The following is a 17974-nucleotide window of genomic DNA, read 5'->3' as shown; positions in this document are numbered from 1 at the left end:
GAAGGCTTTTTTTTCTTTTTTTTTTTTAAGGGATCCTATCTTAGGCAGCATTACTGAAGTGTCTATATCAAGGGTTAGGAAACTTTCTTTGCAAAGGGTCAGATAATATTTAAGTATTTTCAGGCTATACAATCCCCATGACAACTAGTCAATTCTGCTACCCTAGCATGAAAACAGACAGAGAAAATTCATAAAAGAATGAGTCTGACTATGCTCCAATAAAACTTTATGGAAATAAATTTGAATTTCAGATCATTATCACATGTCATGAAATATTCTTTCGAGTTAAAAAAAAACTATTAAAAATGTACTTCCTACATGCTCTTCCTCCCTACCCTCCCCCCCCAAAAAGCAAAAACCATTGTCAGCTTATGGGCCTCACAAAAACTGGGCACAAGTGAATTTGGCTGGTGGGCCGCAGTTTGTTGACCCGGGTCTAGATCAAAACACACTGTGTTCTGCCTTGGTCAAAATACTCCTGGGTGAACGAGGGTCATTTAAAAAGAGTGGTGACAGGACGGGCTAGACACACTTGCACCATAGAAGAGAAAAGTCAGGAGGAGTACCATGGGTATGGAAAAATATTGTAAGGGTTGTCATGGGACTAGAGAAAGATACTTCACCTATGCTATTTTAACAGACCAGGAATGAGGAGAGAGAGTTAGAGAGAGGCAAGTTTAACTCAGTGAAAGGAAGAATTTTCTATCCAACCGAGATGCCCCATCCCCCCCTCATAAAATAGGTTGCCTCTTAACATCGTTGTTGGCCATCTTTTGAGAGAGTGCTGAAGGGATCCCCTTCAGTGGATGGGAGGTGGTAATTGGAGAAAATTCAGAAATGTTTATTAAGTAGATCTAACCTTCAAAAATCCTTAGAACCTCTTGATTAATATACTTCTTTATTTCTTCCAATGAAACCGCATCAGCCTAAAGAAGGAGGAAAAAGTCTTAAAATTAAGCATGGCACAAATGAATAAAGACTAGAAATCCTGGGTTGGTGTGCATACTTGAAACTTCCGTGGAGACACATTTATCAAACAAAATGCTTTTGGCAGTTGGCTCTATTAAGCAATAAGTATCTTTGTTTTGATCAAATGCTGAGAAGAACTTGAAGTGCATAATTGCTTTAAAAGCCGTGGGCTGGAATCATAACCAGTGACTCGAACATATTTCTTATTAAACGGAGAGACATGGCTTCATATGATTAGGAAAGACATTTCCTATTACTTCATTTTCTGAAGTTACAGAACTTGAACAGTGTTATCGGGACATTAATATCCCAGGCACAGTTTAACTTCTAACCAATCCCTGGGCACTGGTGAAGTCAGTATCTAGGATACTATGCATCTTTAAAGGGAGAGAACTCCAAGTAAGCTGGATTATTACTTACTAAGTTTTAGTCATTTTTATGGTATAGTTTATTCTGTAATTTATACTTTGTGAGTGTATTTGTATTAAGCAATTTTCCTTTTTTAATGGAAAACGTTATGGGACATGAGAAAGGGAAGTAGGTAAGGGATATCAGTTGAATTTTTAACCCCTTAACAAATGAAGCTACATGAATTTGGGAGAGAACCTAGCATTTATAATAGTAACATTTTACTGTAGTACCTTGATATTTTTAAAAGAGAGCTATTATTTTCCACGATCATTAAGATTTCTAAGTATTTTATTGCTCCTCTCTTTATAGTGGTTATTATCCAAGTGTATATGTGTGACATTAAAGACAATATGATGGGCTCATAAAATGATGATTTCTATAGGGCAGTATAGTTCCAAAAATGCTCTTTCAATATTTTATTTTCATGGTATATGGGACATATGAACTCGAGTTAATGCATCTAATACCAATTACTGACACAGCACTGAGAACTCATTATACAGGCTTTATTCAAGTAGAGCTTAGGGAGAGTGGATAAAATTAAAGAATCTCAATATTGTGGGAATGCCCCAGTTGGCCCTCCATCTGGTGTTGGCTGATTATCTGAGGTCAGTGTGTCCTTAACGCCTTGCCCCACCCTCCCCCGCCCTCCCCACTCCAGGACCCACCTTTCTCCCTGACAAGGACATTTTCTGATTAAGTTCCTCTGTGAATGGCCATCCACCACACCTCCTGAGGGTATTAATAATAACATGGGCTTCCTTAACCAAACACTCCTTCTTGGCCCGTTTTCCACATCAAAGTACCACTCAGGACAGGTTTGTGGTTCTCATGTTCAACAAACAGAGTTTTCATGTAAAACAGACATATGTCGTCTGTGTAGAGTAGGAGACATTATAGATGGTATTTAAGAGCATGGCTTTGGAGTCAGTCAGACCTGAGTCTAACCCACTAAATAAGTGTGACCCTGAACAAGCCAACTCTGAGTTTTTGCATTCGTCAAAGTGAGGCCGGCAGGACCCCGATCCTCTGAGTTGCGAGCCTCTGTGGAGGTGATGTAGAGGAAGTACTTAGCGGAGGGTCTGGTACTATTAACTTGAAATAAGTGGGAGATATTGCTACCCTTGTGGAGATCAGTTTAAGTTCATTTTATTTCTTTTAAAAGGATTATGATTGCTTTCACTGGGATGAATTCCGATTTCTTTCAAAGGGATATAAGGTCAATGCTAGCCAGGAGCTGCTGGAGCTCTTGGCACTACTCACTGGAGTGCCTGGGATGCCTGGATTGCCTGGAGGGCCTTGGTGTCCGGGGGATCCTGTGGAGCCCTTGTTTCCGGGTGGCCCCACAGGACCTATGGCTCCCTTCATGCCTGGAAGGCCTGGTTTCCCCTGTTCACCCTGTGGGCCTCTGTCTCCTGGAATTCCCTGGTCACCCTGTTAAGGAAGAAGTTAGTGAGAGTGATCTCTTCTAGAACACGTAAGCTGTGGTTAAGAGCAAAGGTTCTGCATTCATACTGGCACTTGCTAGCTGTGGCACCTCAGATAAGAGAATTAAGACCTCTGTGCCCTAGATTCCTGTCCCATAAAGTGGAGAGATTAATAATACCCATGAAGGAGGGTGATGCTGGAAATGAATGAGTCAAGTCCTTAGAACAATGTCTGGCATGTTGAAGGCACTCCATAAAAAGCTAGTGACAATGTTGGTTGTACTTGATTGCTGGTCTAGAATGATGACACTTTTGAAAGTCAACAGCAGCTCTCACTTCAGGTCTGGTTCTCCTTGGCAATAATAAAGGAAGAAGGCCAAGAGGATTTTGTACTTGAATGAAGATGGTCACCAAGATTTTACGCTAAGTAAAAACTTCAGGACCCTCAAAATCCTTCCCAAATCATGTGCTTTTCTTCTTCTTTTACCTCTATCAGAATCTTTATTAGATTCTATGGGTTTGTTTCTTTATTTGTGTTTTACAGGTGTGCGAGTGTGTGCGAGTGTGTGTGTGTGTGTGTGTGTGTGTGTGTGTGCATACACGCTCTGTCCCAAAGATAAACAACTGGGAAAGATGAGAAAGGAGAACCTTTGAAAAAGTTTGGAGCAGGTGCTTGGGGTGGAGGGTCATCACTGAGATCATATACTTAATAAATAAATGACCTACGAGAAAATTCAATGAGTAAAGTGCCATAGTAAATTAGGTATAAGATAGTATTAGGTGGCTTGACTGTGGTAAGAAGTTTATTTAACGCTGACTTATTCAGCAAGGTGTCTAGTATTGCATGTGTTTGTGCATTAGAGGATGGGGGGGCATCAGGAGAGAGGGTTATATATGTACCATAGCACGTTTCAGTTAGAGATATTCCAAATACTCCGTTCCCCAATGCCAGGTGATGACCACACCAGATATGATGGGATGGGACACTGAGGCTGCCGTGTATTTCATTGTGTTACTCTTATTTGGACTACCATGCAAAGGGCCCAACTCCATTTCTGTCGATTTAAAAAAAGTAATGAAAACAGATGAACAATTATAGGGATCTATTTGATCCTGGAATGACGAGGTGTAGAAAGAAGCCATGTAGAAAGAAGAAAAAGCAGATGGACCTAATTTCAACGTTACTCTCTTAGTTATAAAAATATATCTGCATACAGGTGTATCAACTCACATTTGGGGAAATACCTGAGATGAGTGAGATTAAGAAAACAATAAAGAAAAGAAGTACTGGCACATGCGGATCAATACTGTGATCACGTGCAGAATAATCACAGTCTTCAGCTTGCTTTATAATTTAGGCATCAGGATGTTCATTACAGTGATGTTTATTGTTATGAAAACTGGAAAGAACCTAAATATCCAGAAAAAGGAGACTGGGAAAGTGAAGTAAGGTATACCCAAACAGTGGAATAACATATAGCCACTAAAAGTCATGTGCAGATCTGTATTGACTGACACGGAAAGATGGTCATTATATACTGTTAGGTGAAAAAAATCATTTACAAAACAGTCTGAACACATTTTTGGAAGAGCATATATTCTTTTGCATCAATACATTAAGTATATATATATATTATATATAAGAGAGAAATAGAAATATGTCCAAAATCGTATTTGTACAAATTTAAGAATCCTTATCTCTATGCAGGGGCATAACATAGACTTTTTTCTTTCTTTTTTACTTATATTATCTCTGTTTTCATAGGACCTTCAGTTATCATGAATTACTTGTGTAATAAGTAAAAACGAGTAAACTAGACACCAGTACACAAACACACATATGCAACATTCTAGCAACCCACCCAGGAATTTCACTGAATTATAATGCTTGAATCTTTGCAGTGGACTAACTCCAACTCTCTAGAAAACATTAAGGTTCACTAAAGAAAATAATGAGAAGTTGGAACAATACCAACAACCAAACCAATTCCAGTGAAAGTATATGACAGAATTGGCATGACTCATTGCTCTGTGTGTTTGGTTCCACTTTCCACTGCTCTACCTCTCCACATCCCCCCCCCCACTCGACTTCATATTCCATGAGATCAGGGGTTCTCAACAAGGGCCACTCTGGTTCCCAGAAGGTGATGTCTGGAGACATTCTTGGTTGTCTCAACCGGAGGGAAGATGGCGGCACTGATCTGCTGGCTAGATGCCAGGGATGCTATGAAACATCCTACAGTACCCAGGGTGGACACTCACAGCAAAGAACTGTCCACTCCAAACATCAATGGTGCTGAGGTTGAGAAACCCTACTCTAAGGAACAAGAAAATGGGTGATCGCTATCATAGGAATATGTGTCCGAGACAGGAGGATCAAAGCTTTCCAAAGTGGAATAGCACACTAGACTTAGTTCTGAAGAAAGGTCATTGTTGTAAGTGTACCTGCCATATGACCTGCTTCGGGGTCCTTCAATGGGCCTGTTTTATGCCTAGAAGAGACCTTGGATCGCATACACCCTAAACGTGTCATACTGGGAGATTTGCAGGGATCCACGCACATATTGTGTAACTGAAAGGATGAGGTAGCTGCAGCAGCCAGGCTTAAATCATGATCAGAAGAGTAATATACATACACGTTCTCCTTTGGGGCCTCTATCTCCAGGTTTACCCATGACACCCTGAAAAACAAATGTCAACACTAAAAAATCACTGCTTGCCAAGATTTTTCCCCAACCTGCTTAGTCAAGAATTTTGACAGGTACTGCAAATGAGGTTTTGCATGAGAATGTTTATCTGAAGTGGTATTTTCCATACCTGAGCACCGGGCAATCCGTCTTTTCCATTTATTCCCTATAAAGACAGAAGATGATCAATATTCCTAATTCTACATTGGCAGACATAGTTAAACACAATAAAAGGGTAAAGTTTTGAGGACCTAATCATCACGTTTCTGCTCTTTTGGTGAGGGAGTGGGGTGAAACAGAAAACGAGGTTGAGAGAGTAGATGGTCCAGAGTTCAAATTTGGGCTCTGTCACTGACGAGTTCCATTGACTTCAGGTAATTTACTGACTCCTAATAGCATCTGCTTCTTTCCTTATAAAGTGAGGATGAAGTCATCATTTGAAAACTCAGGATTTGGTAGAGCAACAGAAAATGCCCCAGTCACTGTAAATAGTCAATGGGGTTATTTTCCTTACTTATTCTTTTAGGTACAATCTGAAAAATAATGTGGCCTGTGGTGCTGGGTGCCTGGTGGGTGACAATTATTGTTACCGCCCAACAATTTTCTAGCACAGAGAGTCATTCTCAGTAAATGGTCTCAGTTGCTGCTGGGGAAATTTCACAACATGGCCAGAGCACGATCCTCCTCTGAAATAAACTGTCAGTCAGAGAACAATTTGTTATTTTTCAGTGGGAGAATATGAAAGAAAAGTAGGAAATCTGTAATCATGGTTTTTGAGAGCATTAAGTAGTGTTTTGGGTTTTTTTTTTATTAGTAAACTGGAAGTTTCCCAAACTTTACAAGGCTGTCCTGGAGGTGGAAATAAAACCCCCTACTCAGAGATTTATAAGACAGAGAAAATTTGTGGCTGGGAGATGTCAGAAGGAAAAGCACTTGGGGTCAAATCAAATACCTAGAGTTCAATAGCAGATGTGTTTTTGAGATTTGGTTTGAAGAAAGAGATCAAGGTGAGGGAAATGATTTCTTAGCTAGCAGGCAATTACATGGACATGTTCCTCTGAAAAGCCTAGGAGAGTTTTGTTGTGCTGGAATGGATTTTATGAGGATGGAACTGCAGACAAGCACATGTTTTCACTGCTGTAAATTACACTAAAATCCGTCACAGCTGATAACCCAACCAAAGTCCCCCAACGTCTCTGAAACATCTGGGAATTATGTAGGGTACTTTAACTAAGAACACGTTACCTGCAGTGTGTGGTTCAAAGAATTTATTACATCCAGAAACACAGGCAACAAAGATAAAGCTGATTAAGGAGAGGATGTGGGGGAAGGGATGACACAACCCAGCTGTATCACTTGAATAAAAGAAGATATATCTAGTGTTAAAATGTAATTCATGCTTTTGGTAACAATGTAAGTAAAGAAATCACACAGTCTTTCTTTTGTTTTTGTTTTTTTTCTTTTTTGGTCTTTTGTAATTCATCAAACACTATCACGTGTGTTCTCCTTTGTATGTAAAGGTGTTATTAACTTGCTTCCCCTAGACAAGTACTGCTTTTAGAGATTTTTAGAATAACCTGCATGGATTTGTTTTTCCCTCCCTCATCTCACTTATCTGGAAGAACTCCACGCCTGGGTGTAAGCAGCCTTTTGTCTATCACATGTCTGCGTCTGAGCAGCTGGCTGTGGTTGAAGAAAAATGCATGTCGTTGCTCACTTGTTCCTAACTAAATGAACGAAGGCAGAGTGCAAGTATCCCCTCTGTATTATCAGGCTATCATGGATTTCCTGATTCAACTCCCTCTCCTTCTCTCCCGAAGTATTCTTTCACAGATTCTCCTGTCTTCAGATCTCCAGCATCACCACCTGATTCCTTACACCCAATGACCTCGATTCTTCTCCCACTGAGAAAATACATAGGAGAGAAAGATCTCTCCTATAGATCCAACCTACACACATTTGTCCACATTTGTACACCAATGTCTGCCTGTTCCCTTCCTCCTGGTGAGAAGGATGAGCTGCCCCTGTTCCTTGTGAAGGCTGATTTTCATTTCTGAATGGAATACCAGTGTTCTCCCCTTACTCAAATTTATCTCCCCTCCCATGGTATCATCAAAACTTCCCCTCTCGACTGGATCATTCTTACGAACATGCAAGCGTGCTGCAACCTCTCCCACCAAGGACCACCACATTTCTAAACCCAGTGCAGAACTGTCAGCTCTCACATGATTTATCTAGATTCATCCTTTCTCTGTTTTAAAACACTTAGTTCCCTCAACATCCAGGAAACCTCATTCACCTGGATTCCTTCATATCTTACCAGCTGCACCTTCTTAGGTGGTCTTTTCTGGGTCTTTTTCCTAACAGTTGAAATGTTTTCTTCCCTCCCAATCCACAGGGACTACATTTCATTCAGACTCAAGTTTAAATACCCAAATCAGTCTCTCCAGTCCTGACCTCTCCATTAATTCAAGATACGCGTATCTACCGCTTACTTGACATTTCCAATGGATGTCTATGAGTGCTTGAAGTTGAATGTGTCCACCGCAGAGAATTCTTGATTTTTCCTCCCAAACCTACCCACCTCCACTAGTTCCCATCTCCCCAAAAGCACCAGTGTGGCATGGCAGCTCAGACCCCACGCCACAGCTTTGACTTATCTCTATCTCACATTCCACTTCCAGTCCATCAGTGAATTTGCTGACTCTCCCCTTTTTTTTTTTTTAAAGATTTTATTTATTTATTTCACAGACAGAGATCACAAGTAGGCAGAAAGGCAGGCAGAGAGAGAGGAGGAAGCAGGCTCCCTGCTGAGCACAGAGCCCGATGCGGGGCTCGATCCCAGGACCCCGGGATTATGACCTGAGCTGAAGACAGAGGCTTTAACCCACTGAGCCACCCTGGCGCCCCTGCTGACTCTCCCTTTGATGTACATCCTAAACTCCCTTACTCCTCACGATCTCCTGTTCTCCCCATCACTATTTCTCATGGAGATTATGGTGACGTTTCCTCACTGTTCTGTCTGCTTCCATCCTGCTTCCTACAGTCCGCTCTCCACAGAATGGTCAGAGCGATACTCTGGAATGTACTTCAGTCATTTTCCTTCCCCACTACAAATGCTTCAGTGGGTTTCCAGATTGAAGCTATTTTTTGAGTGTCTCCCAGGGCCAGGCACTGGCAATGTGTACCATATGTCATGTTACTTAAGCGACTCACAAAACCCTTTGAGTCACAATTCAAACCCACATCTTTCTGACTCTAAATTGTATATGCTTCCTATATTTTTATTTTGCTTCTCTGAGGAGGGGGCGGCCAGGGAGCACTCAGACCCAGAGGTTTCCCAGAGGTATTGACCCAGCCTTGTGAACTCTGTGCCTCTTTGTTCACCTTCAGTATCATCCTTCTCCTAATAGCACTCCCGCCCCACACACAAATAAACAAGCGAAGGGAGCAGTGACGTTCTATCAAGAGTAAACCTGAGAGAGGGCTGCATGTCATTCATCTTTCTGTCTCCTCCCTCATGGCCCAGCACATCCTTAGCAAACAGAAGCGACGAAATGAATATGTGTTGAAGTAAACTGAATTAGTACGAATGATTATTACCGTGTTATAGCAATATATGTCAGTATCCAAGAGTTCTTTTAGGAACCAAATGGGTGCTATGTTTAGAAGCATGATTTATGAAGGTAGAAGAACAAGGTCCGTAGATAACGGAGGGAATCTGAGAAAATGGCTTCTCCTTCAGTTCTTAGCTTGGCCTCCAGGAGTTACATCTGTGTCTTCAGGTTTTTTCTATTTTAGGATGTTAAAGGCCATTTTGTTTTTTAACTAGGAGAACATCAGACTTAAGAAATAATGAGTCTAATCTCCTGACACTTCAAACAACCAAACAAAGTCTCACTTTTTTCCATCATTGTTTAAGACTGAAAGATACCTCATGCAGAGCGGGGACATTCAGGGAGAACCATACCCCCAAAGACCCATTTGTGGAACTTGCTCTTACTTCTTTAGAAACTACAAACATCAGATTTTCCAAGGAGATAGGACAGTGATTGGATAAGAGATAAGAGACAAGACAGTGTTTGGAATATTTCTCAAACTGGCAATTTTTAAATAGTAATAAGTACTTACTGGCCTTCCGGAGGGTCCTTCTGGTCCAGGGAAACCTATATCTCCAACAGGCCCTCTGTCACCCTATAGGCATATCCACAGACAAATATTAGCTGCCGAAGAAAGCTCTGGAACTGCATGCAAGTACAACTGTGAAGTAAGTGGCTGGAAACTCACCGGTTCCCCTGGGACTCCCGGAGGGCCTGGGGCTCCAGGTTTTCCCTGGGAAATCAAAGCAAGGAGAAACATTAGGAGCCAAATTACGGCATGAGGCCATGTGCTTCCCCTCCCTGCCTGTGAATTGAAGGTGCTGCCAGGCCTGCGGCTTTATATACTGAAATGGCATTCTTAATGGGATAGAGTCTGTGGGGACATATACTTGACTCTGGAGGCTCCAAGGTAAGGACTAGAATGCAGTTCTCTGAACATACACACATGTGTATCGCAGACAGGTGGGAGGGGACGATACTATTTTTGAAAATATGAAACAAACGTATCCTCATTACTGGAAATCCCTCTAGTGCCTATTTGATCAGCAGCTCTTCTCGACTTTGGAGGGAGGGCTCATAGGGTCAAAGAAGTCTATCCTAGATTTTGTGTCTCATAAGAGGGTTTCTAAGTTCATAATAGCCTGAAGAAATACCATGTTTGACTTGAAAAGCCATGTTTGGTTGAAAGGAAGGGGACAAGACTGATTTATTCCAACACATTATGGCTTGGAGGACTGACAACAGAGAAGTGTTGGGTAGAGAGGCCACTGGGAGGGACAAGAGAGGAAGATGGTCCATTAGAGCCCAGAAGTGAGAAGTGCCAAAGTGTCCAGATCAAGCTTAAAGAAGGAAGCCCCTTCTGTCCCTTGGACTTAACATGGACAGAAAAACAAATAACACAGGAATATAGGCATGGGGCCAAGGCTGCAGAAACCCTAATAGGTTTCCTAAGAGAGAATCTGAAAAAGGAAGGACCCTTTCTTTACTCCTCTTGCTGTCCAGAACTCTGGAAGGAGCTCCCCTCGCAGGTTCAGACATGGCTGAGTGGTGAAGCTAGACAGACACAAGGCCTGATAGAGCAGCCCTGGTTCCCCAGAGCCTGTGTGTACAAACAGAAACTCCCGAATCTCCTGTGGGCCCAAGTGGGGGGACATGTTAGAGTGGAAGGCTAATGTCCCACGTGGGCTTGGCATAGGACACAACGGGGAGAGTGCCTAGGCTTTGAGATCTGAGACAAAGGGATCAGGGACATTGGTAGCAGACAACAGAAATCTCAAAGGTTGGGGGGACCTTGGAAAACCTGGGGGACAGCACGCTGACTGAAGGCCTCATCTCATTGCCAGCACTCACAGACACCTCCTCCTGTCTACCCTTGTGTCATCCTGGAAAGAAGCAGGAGAAACAAGCCCTGGAGAAATCTCTGGATGGGCTTGAAAATACTAGAAAGGGATAGAACCACTAAATAAGGGGATTCATCCTCAACAAAGGATGTTTTTCTACAGACTAGGGATGGGCTTTGAATTTTTGTTCTTAGGCTTAATATCTACACAGAGTAAAAGAGAGTGGCTACTGGCCTTTTAAAGGATGGAGTGATGGGTGGTGGTGGATGGCGGTAGAGAGTGGTGGATGCTCTGGGTGGTGCTGGGTGTCAGTAGATGTCAGTGGGTGGTGGTGAGTGGGACGATAGAGCCCTTTCTTATCCGGTGTTCCTATGATTCAAGCACATAGTTTCCACTGACATTCCTACCCTGGGCCTACCCTGCAGGGGCACTGAACAAAAGGATAAGTGGGCTCTTATTCATAAAGCATGGCCACAAAATTTTAATTAGAGCACCATGAATGAAGATCAGAATGATCCCTAGGGCTCAGAGAAATGATTTCAACCTTTCCTGGAGTACTTCCTATTCATTTGAAAAGACCTTGATGAGATTAAAACATTTGACACCAGAGAGCAACAAAAATGATTGAGAGTCTGGAAGGGCTAGTTTATGAGGAAACATTAGCAGCAGTAAAGATTTGTTAATAACACCAGGCCAAGGGAAAACTCAGGCAGATTGCAGCTTAATAGCAAGAACTTGAAGTACATGCCTAAGGATAAGAGCTTTGTCTTTTGGGGGCCAAGAAACCTTACATATGACAAGAACAGAGAAACAAAACTAGCTTCTCAAAGTTGGGCTGGTGTATTAACGTATTGGCACTTGTAATTAACTGGGCATCTCCTCCCCTCATTAAGGAAGCTGGGGGAAAAAAGGAAAAGATCATAAAGAAAGAGGTGAACATAAAGAAAGGAACAGTCTCGGGGTGCCTGGGTGGTGCAGTCAGTGAAGTGTCGGACTCTTGATTACAGCTCAGGTTACGATCCTAGGGTCATGGGATCAAGCCCATACTGGGCTCCATGCTTGGCTCTGTACTCAGTGGGGAGGCTGCTTGAGATTCTCTCCCTCTGCCCCTTCCCTCTCTCTCTCCCTCCCTCTTTAAAATAAATAAAAAATTTTAAAAAATAAAAAAGAAAGGAGAATTCTTGAGGATAAATAGGGACAAGGTGGTTTTATTTTTTTTAACTGGATGTTTCTAGAACCTATTGTCATAAGAGCTACTATGTGCTCCCTACCTCTTCTTGATCCCTAGCCACAGATTGACTGCTTCCTTGTGAAAATAATGTGAGATAGTCTGGACTCACCGATATTCCAGCTATTCCTGGGGGGCCTGCTGGGCCTCGATCCCCCTGTTGGGATTTAAAAAAGTCACTGCTTATGATGATATCGATAAAATCTTTGTCTATAAAATTAATGCTCAAATGAGTATTTGGATTTGGTGAAGCTTTTCTTTGGTGTTGATAAGTGTTATCAGTATCATCAGATGGGAAAATAAAAATTAGTAGCTAACTGAATTTGTTAAAGCTTTTTTTCCCCCCAAAAATGAAAGCAAATAATAATCTTAATGAAAATAAGCATTCAGGTTATCATTTCTGTGACCTATTTTTAATAGGACTCCATACATACTTATAGCTAAGATTAGTCCAAACAGTATTTTTATTCCAAAAGTAATCCATTACCAATACTTAAAAAAGAAAAGCACATTGAACGTTTTCTAAAAAGCTTTTCCGACACTTGTCTTATTCGATGTAGGGTTGGAATAAGATATTTACAACAAGGGATTTTGTAGTTCTCCTCATTAGGCCATCAGAATATCCCTTCAATTCCTCTGAATAGGAGAGTGACACAACTCTTTTTCCAAAGGCAATGTAGTATTTTAGATAGAGCTGATGATGCTAAAAGTGCTAATGATTACATACGGGATAATAAAATGGCAACTTCTGTTGAGCTGAACCTACATTAAAAAATGTCGTAACTTCACTCAGGGACATAAAAGAAGACTTGATTAAAGGAAGAGATATGTTTTGTTCTTGGAGAGCAAGACAAGGTTGTAATGGTGTCATTGCTACCCAGACTAATTTATAAATTTAATGCAATTCTTATGAAATTGCAGCTTGACCAGGTGATATTAAAGTCCACCCTGGATAATGAATAAATGCGAAGATAAAAGAAAAAAATTAAAAGAAGAATAATACAGAGATTAGCAATACCAGTATCTGAACATATAACAAAGCTATAACAATTAAAATAATGGAATATTGGCATAAGATTAAGCAGTATATCAATGCAATATAAAAATGCAATATAATCATAGGCCAACATCTATAATAGGATTTTAGTAAAGAAAGGGAAGTATTATTCAAAATATAGTACTAATAATTGAGTAATTTCCTTGAAAAGAGTTTAATTCCTCTCTTTATATTATAGTCCATGTAAATCCCATATAGGTTATGTAAAAAACAAAATATTATGAACTATAAAAGAATTAGAAGAAAATATGAAGTGACTACCTGATTTTGGTTGACAATAAGAATAAAAAGAAATTAATGCATAAAAACAAAATAAGAAAACATAGAGAAAAATTGTTTGATATTTGACTACATAAATGTTATGTTTCTATATACTATGAGATCAAACATGGAAATGAAAGGTCAGGCCAGCTAGAAGATAAACTCTAACATATAAATAGAAGTAGTATCTTTATAAAGCATATCCTTAGATAAATAGAAAAAGAACTAATAGAATAGAGGACAAACAGTACACACAGGTAATTCCTGTCAGTTTTACTCTGGCTCCTCTTAAATTATGGGATTTTAACCCCCAAAATGAATATATTGGAACTTTTTATTCAGTGGAAACTCTTGTATATCTGGTAAAGTTTAATATTAATAGTAAGAAACCTTCTCTTGGACAATATAGTCCTTCCAAAGTTCAGGCCTCGCAGTTCTTTCAACCATTCTCCTCTAATGATTCTTATTCCCGTTGTTATACTGGAGACCTTATCAGTAACCATAATTCCTTCCCCTCCATAAACTCAGTTTCATGTGTTCTGATATTGGGCCACCATAGTTTTAATTCACTCCCATAAGTACCTTGGATTCTCACACTTTTGATGCTATCAACACCTCTAATCCATTGAACACACCTTCCATCATCTTTCAACTCTCTAAATGGCCTCTCTACCTTATTTATTTAGTTTAAATTCCATGGTCACTTGTTTTAATGACTCCTTTGAGTACACCATTGACTCTCTCGGCCCATTCTTGCTTTTAGTACTCACCTGTCAAAACTGGAACTTTGTTTAAATCTATGTCTTTACTTGAGTGTACACGCTGGAGAAGATCTCCCTGACTGGTCTCACTTCAGTTTATACCCATGAACCTCAGGGGTGTCCTGGGGCTGCCCAGTCATCCCAGTCTGTGGCCCCAGGACTCTCCCTCTCTTTTAGAAGACCTTCGCCTTAGATCTCCTACCTCTTCTTCCTAATCACTCTCAGATGATGATCTTCTTCCTCCATCTCTGAGAAAATTTCAGCAACCAGAAAAGAACATCTATAGACCCCAACCAATTATTCTTCCTGTGTATTAGTGTCTGTACCCCTACGCTCTGTTTTTCCACCTGTTATTATAGATGAACTATCCAGGCTGTTCTCTGAAGCCATACCCTCCATTTATATACCGGTTCCCATTTTCTCTTAGCAATGTGAAGATGTCATTCCAACAATTCTCCCCTTTCTTCCTGTATCATCACTCCCCTACCCCATTCTACCAGATCATTCCTTTAGCATACAACTAATTCTAAGGTCCATTTCTAAAATCCATTTTATAAATCCTTACCCACCCTACTTCCTCCAGCAGTCACCTTCCCATTTCTTTGCTTTCCTTTGCAGCAAAACTCCTTGGCCATTGTTTATACTGTACTTGCTATCTCTAATTCTTTTTTTCTTATTCTCTCTTAAATCCATTTAAATCCAACAGTTGCTCCTACCAAAATAGTGAAGAGTAATAATCTATTATTGTTAAACCTCTATCCTGCTAAATCCAATGGTTGATACTTGGCCGTCCTACTTGACCTCATCCCCATCACACTAGACTCATGTGCAGTATTGGAGACAGGTGATTACCCTCTTCACCTTCATACACTATCTTCACTCGGCTTTCAGGACACCACGTTTTCCTTGTAACTCCCTGGTCATTTTATCTCAGTCTTCCCTGCTCATCCTTCCTTTTCTCCCTGATCCCTTTATGTTGGAGGCCTCAGTGCTCAGTCCTCAGTACTCCTTTCTTTTATAAAATCTGTCATTCCCTTGGAGATTTTGTCAAGTCTCCTGGCTTTAAGACAGCGTCTATACACTTGGAACAACCAAAACTCCACTAAGATTCTTTTCAAACTCCATGCCTTTTTCTTGTTCTGCCTACTCAATACTTCCACTTTGCTATCTAATAGATGCTGCCAAACTTGACCTCATGTCTAAAGTTAAACTGATCATCCTCACCCTCTCCACACAGGCTCTGCCTATAGCCTTCCTCATTTCACTTGATGACTATCCCATCATATTAGTTTCTTAGGTCAAAAAACTTGGGAGTGTCCTTGATTCTTCCTTATTCTCTCAAACCCATGTCTAATCAATTAGAAAGTCCTGTTGGTTCTACCTTCCCAGTATATCCAGAATCTAGCCACCCCTCACTATCTCCACCATTTCTACTTTGATCTCAACCAGCATCCCTCCCAGCTGTATCATGGGAATAGTCTTCTGACAGGCTTCCCTGCCCTCCGGCTGCAGGCCCCACCACCCTTCAACTCAGAACTGAACTACTGGCTCCGTATTTTACTCAGAGTGAAAGATGAAGTCCTCACAGTGGCTAATAAGCCTCTTTATTATCAGTGCTTCTCAAACTACTTGTGCTCCCCTGGGAGCAGTTTATATTTATGTTCTAATACATCCTGAGCCGAGGTGAGTGTACTGATCACATGTTTGAATATCATAGCAAAGTTAAATTGCTAGACAAGTTTTTAAGTACTTACTCTCAGTCTATACTTACCTTGCCACAGAATTCATAAGAGAATTTGCAGACTGGCACTGGTCCTCTACCAGCCAGCTTTTGAGTAGCATTGCTTTGCAGGACTGCTATGACAGGGCTACACCTCCCTTCTATCCCTATCTCTCTGACTTCATCTACCACCCTTCCTTCACCCCATCCCCCTGGTCTCCTTTGGTGGAGCAGAAATGCTCATGGTCTCAGTGCATTTAGACCTAACGTTTGTGCTTTCAAAAAATTGTAGGGGTGCCTGGGTGGCTCAGTGGGTTAAAGCCTCTGCCTTTGGCTCAGGTCATGATCCCAGGGTCCTGGGATGGAGCTCCATGTCGGGTTCTCTGCTCAGCAGGGAGCCTGCTTCCCCCTCTCTCTTTCTGCCTACTGTGATCTCTCTCAAAAAACAAAACAAAACAAAAAAAAAAAAACCTTTAAAAAAATTGTATATATGTAAGGTATCCAACTTAAGGATTTGATATATACATATACTGTGAAGTGACCACCAGAATCAAGCTAATTAACATAGTGGTGTGACTACTTAGCAGTTTTCCAATATACAGTAAAGTACTGTAACCTATTGTCACCATCCTACACATTAGATCTCTAGAACTGATTTATGTTGCCTGGGACATTCTTACTTCAGGGTTGAGGGGATTTGACTAACTCTGTCTCACTCTTTCAAGTCTTTACTCAGATCTTGCTATCTCAGACCAATATTTAAAATTACAACCTCTCCTTCAGCACTCCTGAGCCTTCTTCACCTGCTTTACTTTTTTCTTTCTTTCATAGAATTTACCAACATTATTACTTATGCTTATTTTTGTTGTTTCTCTATCCCCTTCCTAGAAAATAAGTTCCTTGAAGGCAGAGATTTTTGTCTGTTTTGTACTCTTGGCTATCTTTAAACCTAAAATAGTTCCTGGTCAATAGGAGGTGCTCAGTAAACATTTTTGGATGTTGACTCAGTGACCACAATGAGTGACACCTGTACTTACCTTTATACCTGGAAATCCTTCTAGTCCTGGCAACCCCATTGCACCAGGTTCTCCCTGTTAAATATGAACATATGAAATGCAGAAGCAATGACCAAGAGGTTTTTTAGACCTTTGTTTCAAAACCAAAGATTTTTTTTTTTTTTTTACAAAAAACTATCCCTAAACACTGATTAGCAATTTAGCAAGTAATTGGTATGCTCTATTTTCAAGCATCTGTGTTCTTGCATTTGATATTTGAAAATAGTTTGAGAATAAAGCTATTCCCTGAAGAAGTATGAATATATTTTCTGATTAATTGTTTTTATTCTGATTAAGAATCTAATTAGAATGAATCTCTCCAGTCAGTGATAACTCTAATTTCAATAAAAATTAGAAGGAAAGATGGGCTTTAATGAAGTTTGCCAATGTGTGAGGTACTCAGGGCTGCTAGATGACTGGAGAATAAGACTAAGCTCTTTAAGAGCCGATGAAGACGAAGGTCTGATAGCGAAGTTTACCATTTTGCAGTGTTCTCTGCACTCGCCATGAATTGTGAATGCTTCAGGGGATGGCCCCAGAAGCAGCATCTTGGATGATTCTAAAAGATATTGCTCAAGCTCATGGGTCACTGGCAGAAGATAAGTAAGCATTTCCATTAAAAAAAAAAAAATCTATTGCATATTCTAGTGTGTGGTCCCAGGCCAGCTGGAGCCTGAAGGCTCTCAAGAAATATATTTAGAAAGGTTAGGTGAAGGAAGCTGCTAATTTTGAGCAAATAAACATGAAGTCTTTTAAATCAAGAGAGATAAAGGAGGTAGTTGTCTGATACCTCCTTGTTAATGAATTGACGTCAACTGCAAATATTTTCTTAAGACACTGGATGCTTTCAACATAATCACATAAAAAGAGAGCTTTCATTCTCTGTATATATATTTTTGCAAGTATAATTCTAATCTGCTTCAAAATACTACCAAGTGTCCAACTTCCATTAGTACTT

At 40.6% G+C, this 17974-nt stretch overlaps 1 protein-coding gene across 1 annotated transcript in view; it reads right to left on the bottom strand.

Annotated features, from left to right (window-relative positions):
* Positions 1-17974, bottom strand: part of COL19A1 (collagen type XIX alpha 1 chain) — a 314993-nt gene that overhangs the window by 18903 nt on the left and 278116 nt on the right. The window contains exons 40-47 of the mRNA XM_046006085.1: positions 16999-17052; positions 12275-12319; positions 9782-9826; positions 9626-9688; positions 5625-5660; positions 5444-5488; positions 2644-2814; positions 860-926 (exon numbers count right to left, since the gene is read on the bottom strand). Coding sequence (XP_045862041.1) covers positions 860-926; positions 2644-2814; positions 5444-5488; positions 5625-5660; positions 9626-9688; positions 9782-9826; positions 12275-12319; positions 16999-17052 — 526 coding nt within the window. The remainder of the gene's footprint in view (positions 1-859; positions 927-2643; positions 2815-5443; positions 5489-5624; positions 5661-9625; positions 9689-9781; positions 9827-12274; positions 12320-16998; positions 17053-17974) is intronic.

The sequence above is a fragment of the Meles meles genome, chromosome 5 (genome assembly GCF_922984935.1).
Source record: "Meles meles chromosome 5, mMelMel3.1 paternal haplotype, whole genome shotgun sequence".
NCBI lineage: Eukaryota > Metazoa > Chordata > Mammalia > Carnivora > Mustelidae > Meles > Meles meles.
The sequence above is the reverse complement of the archived record's forward strand: the minus strand, read 5'-3'. Positions and strand labels throughout refer to the sequence as shown.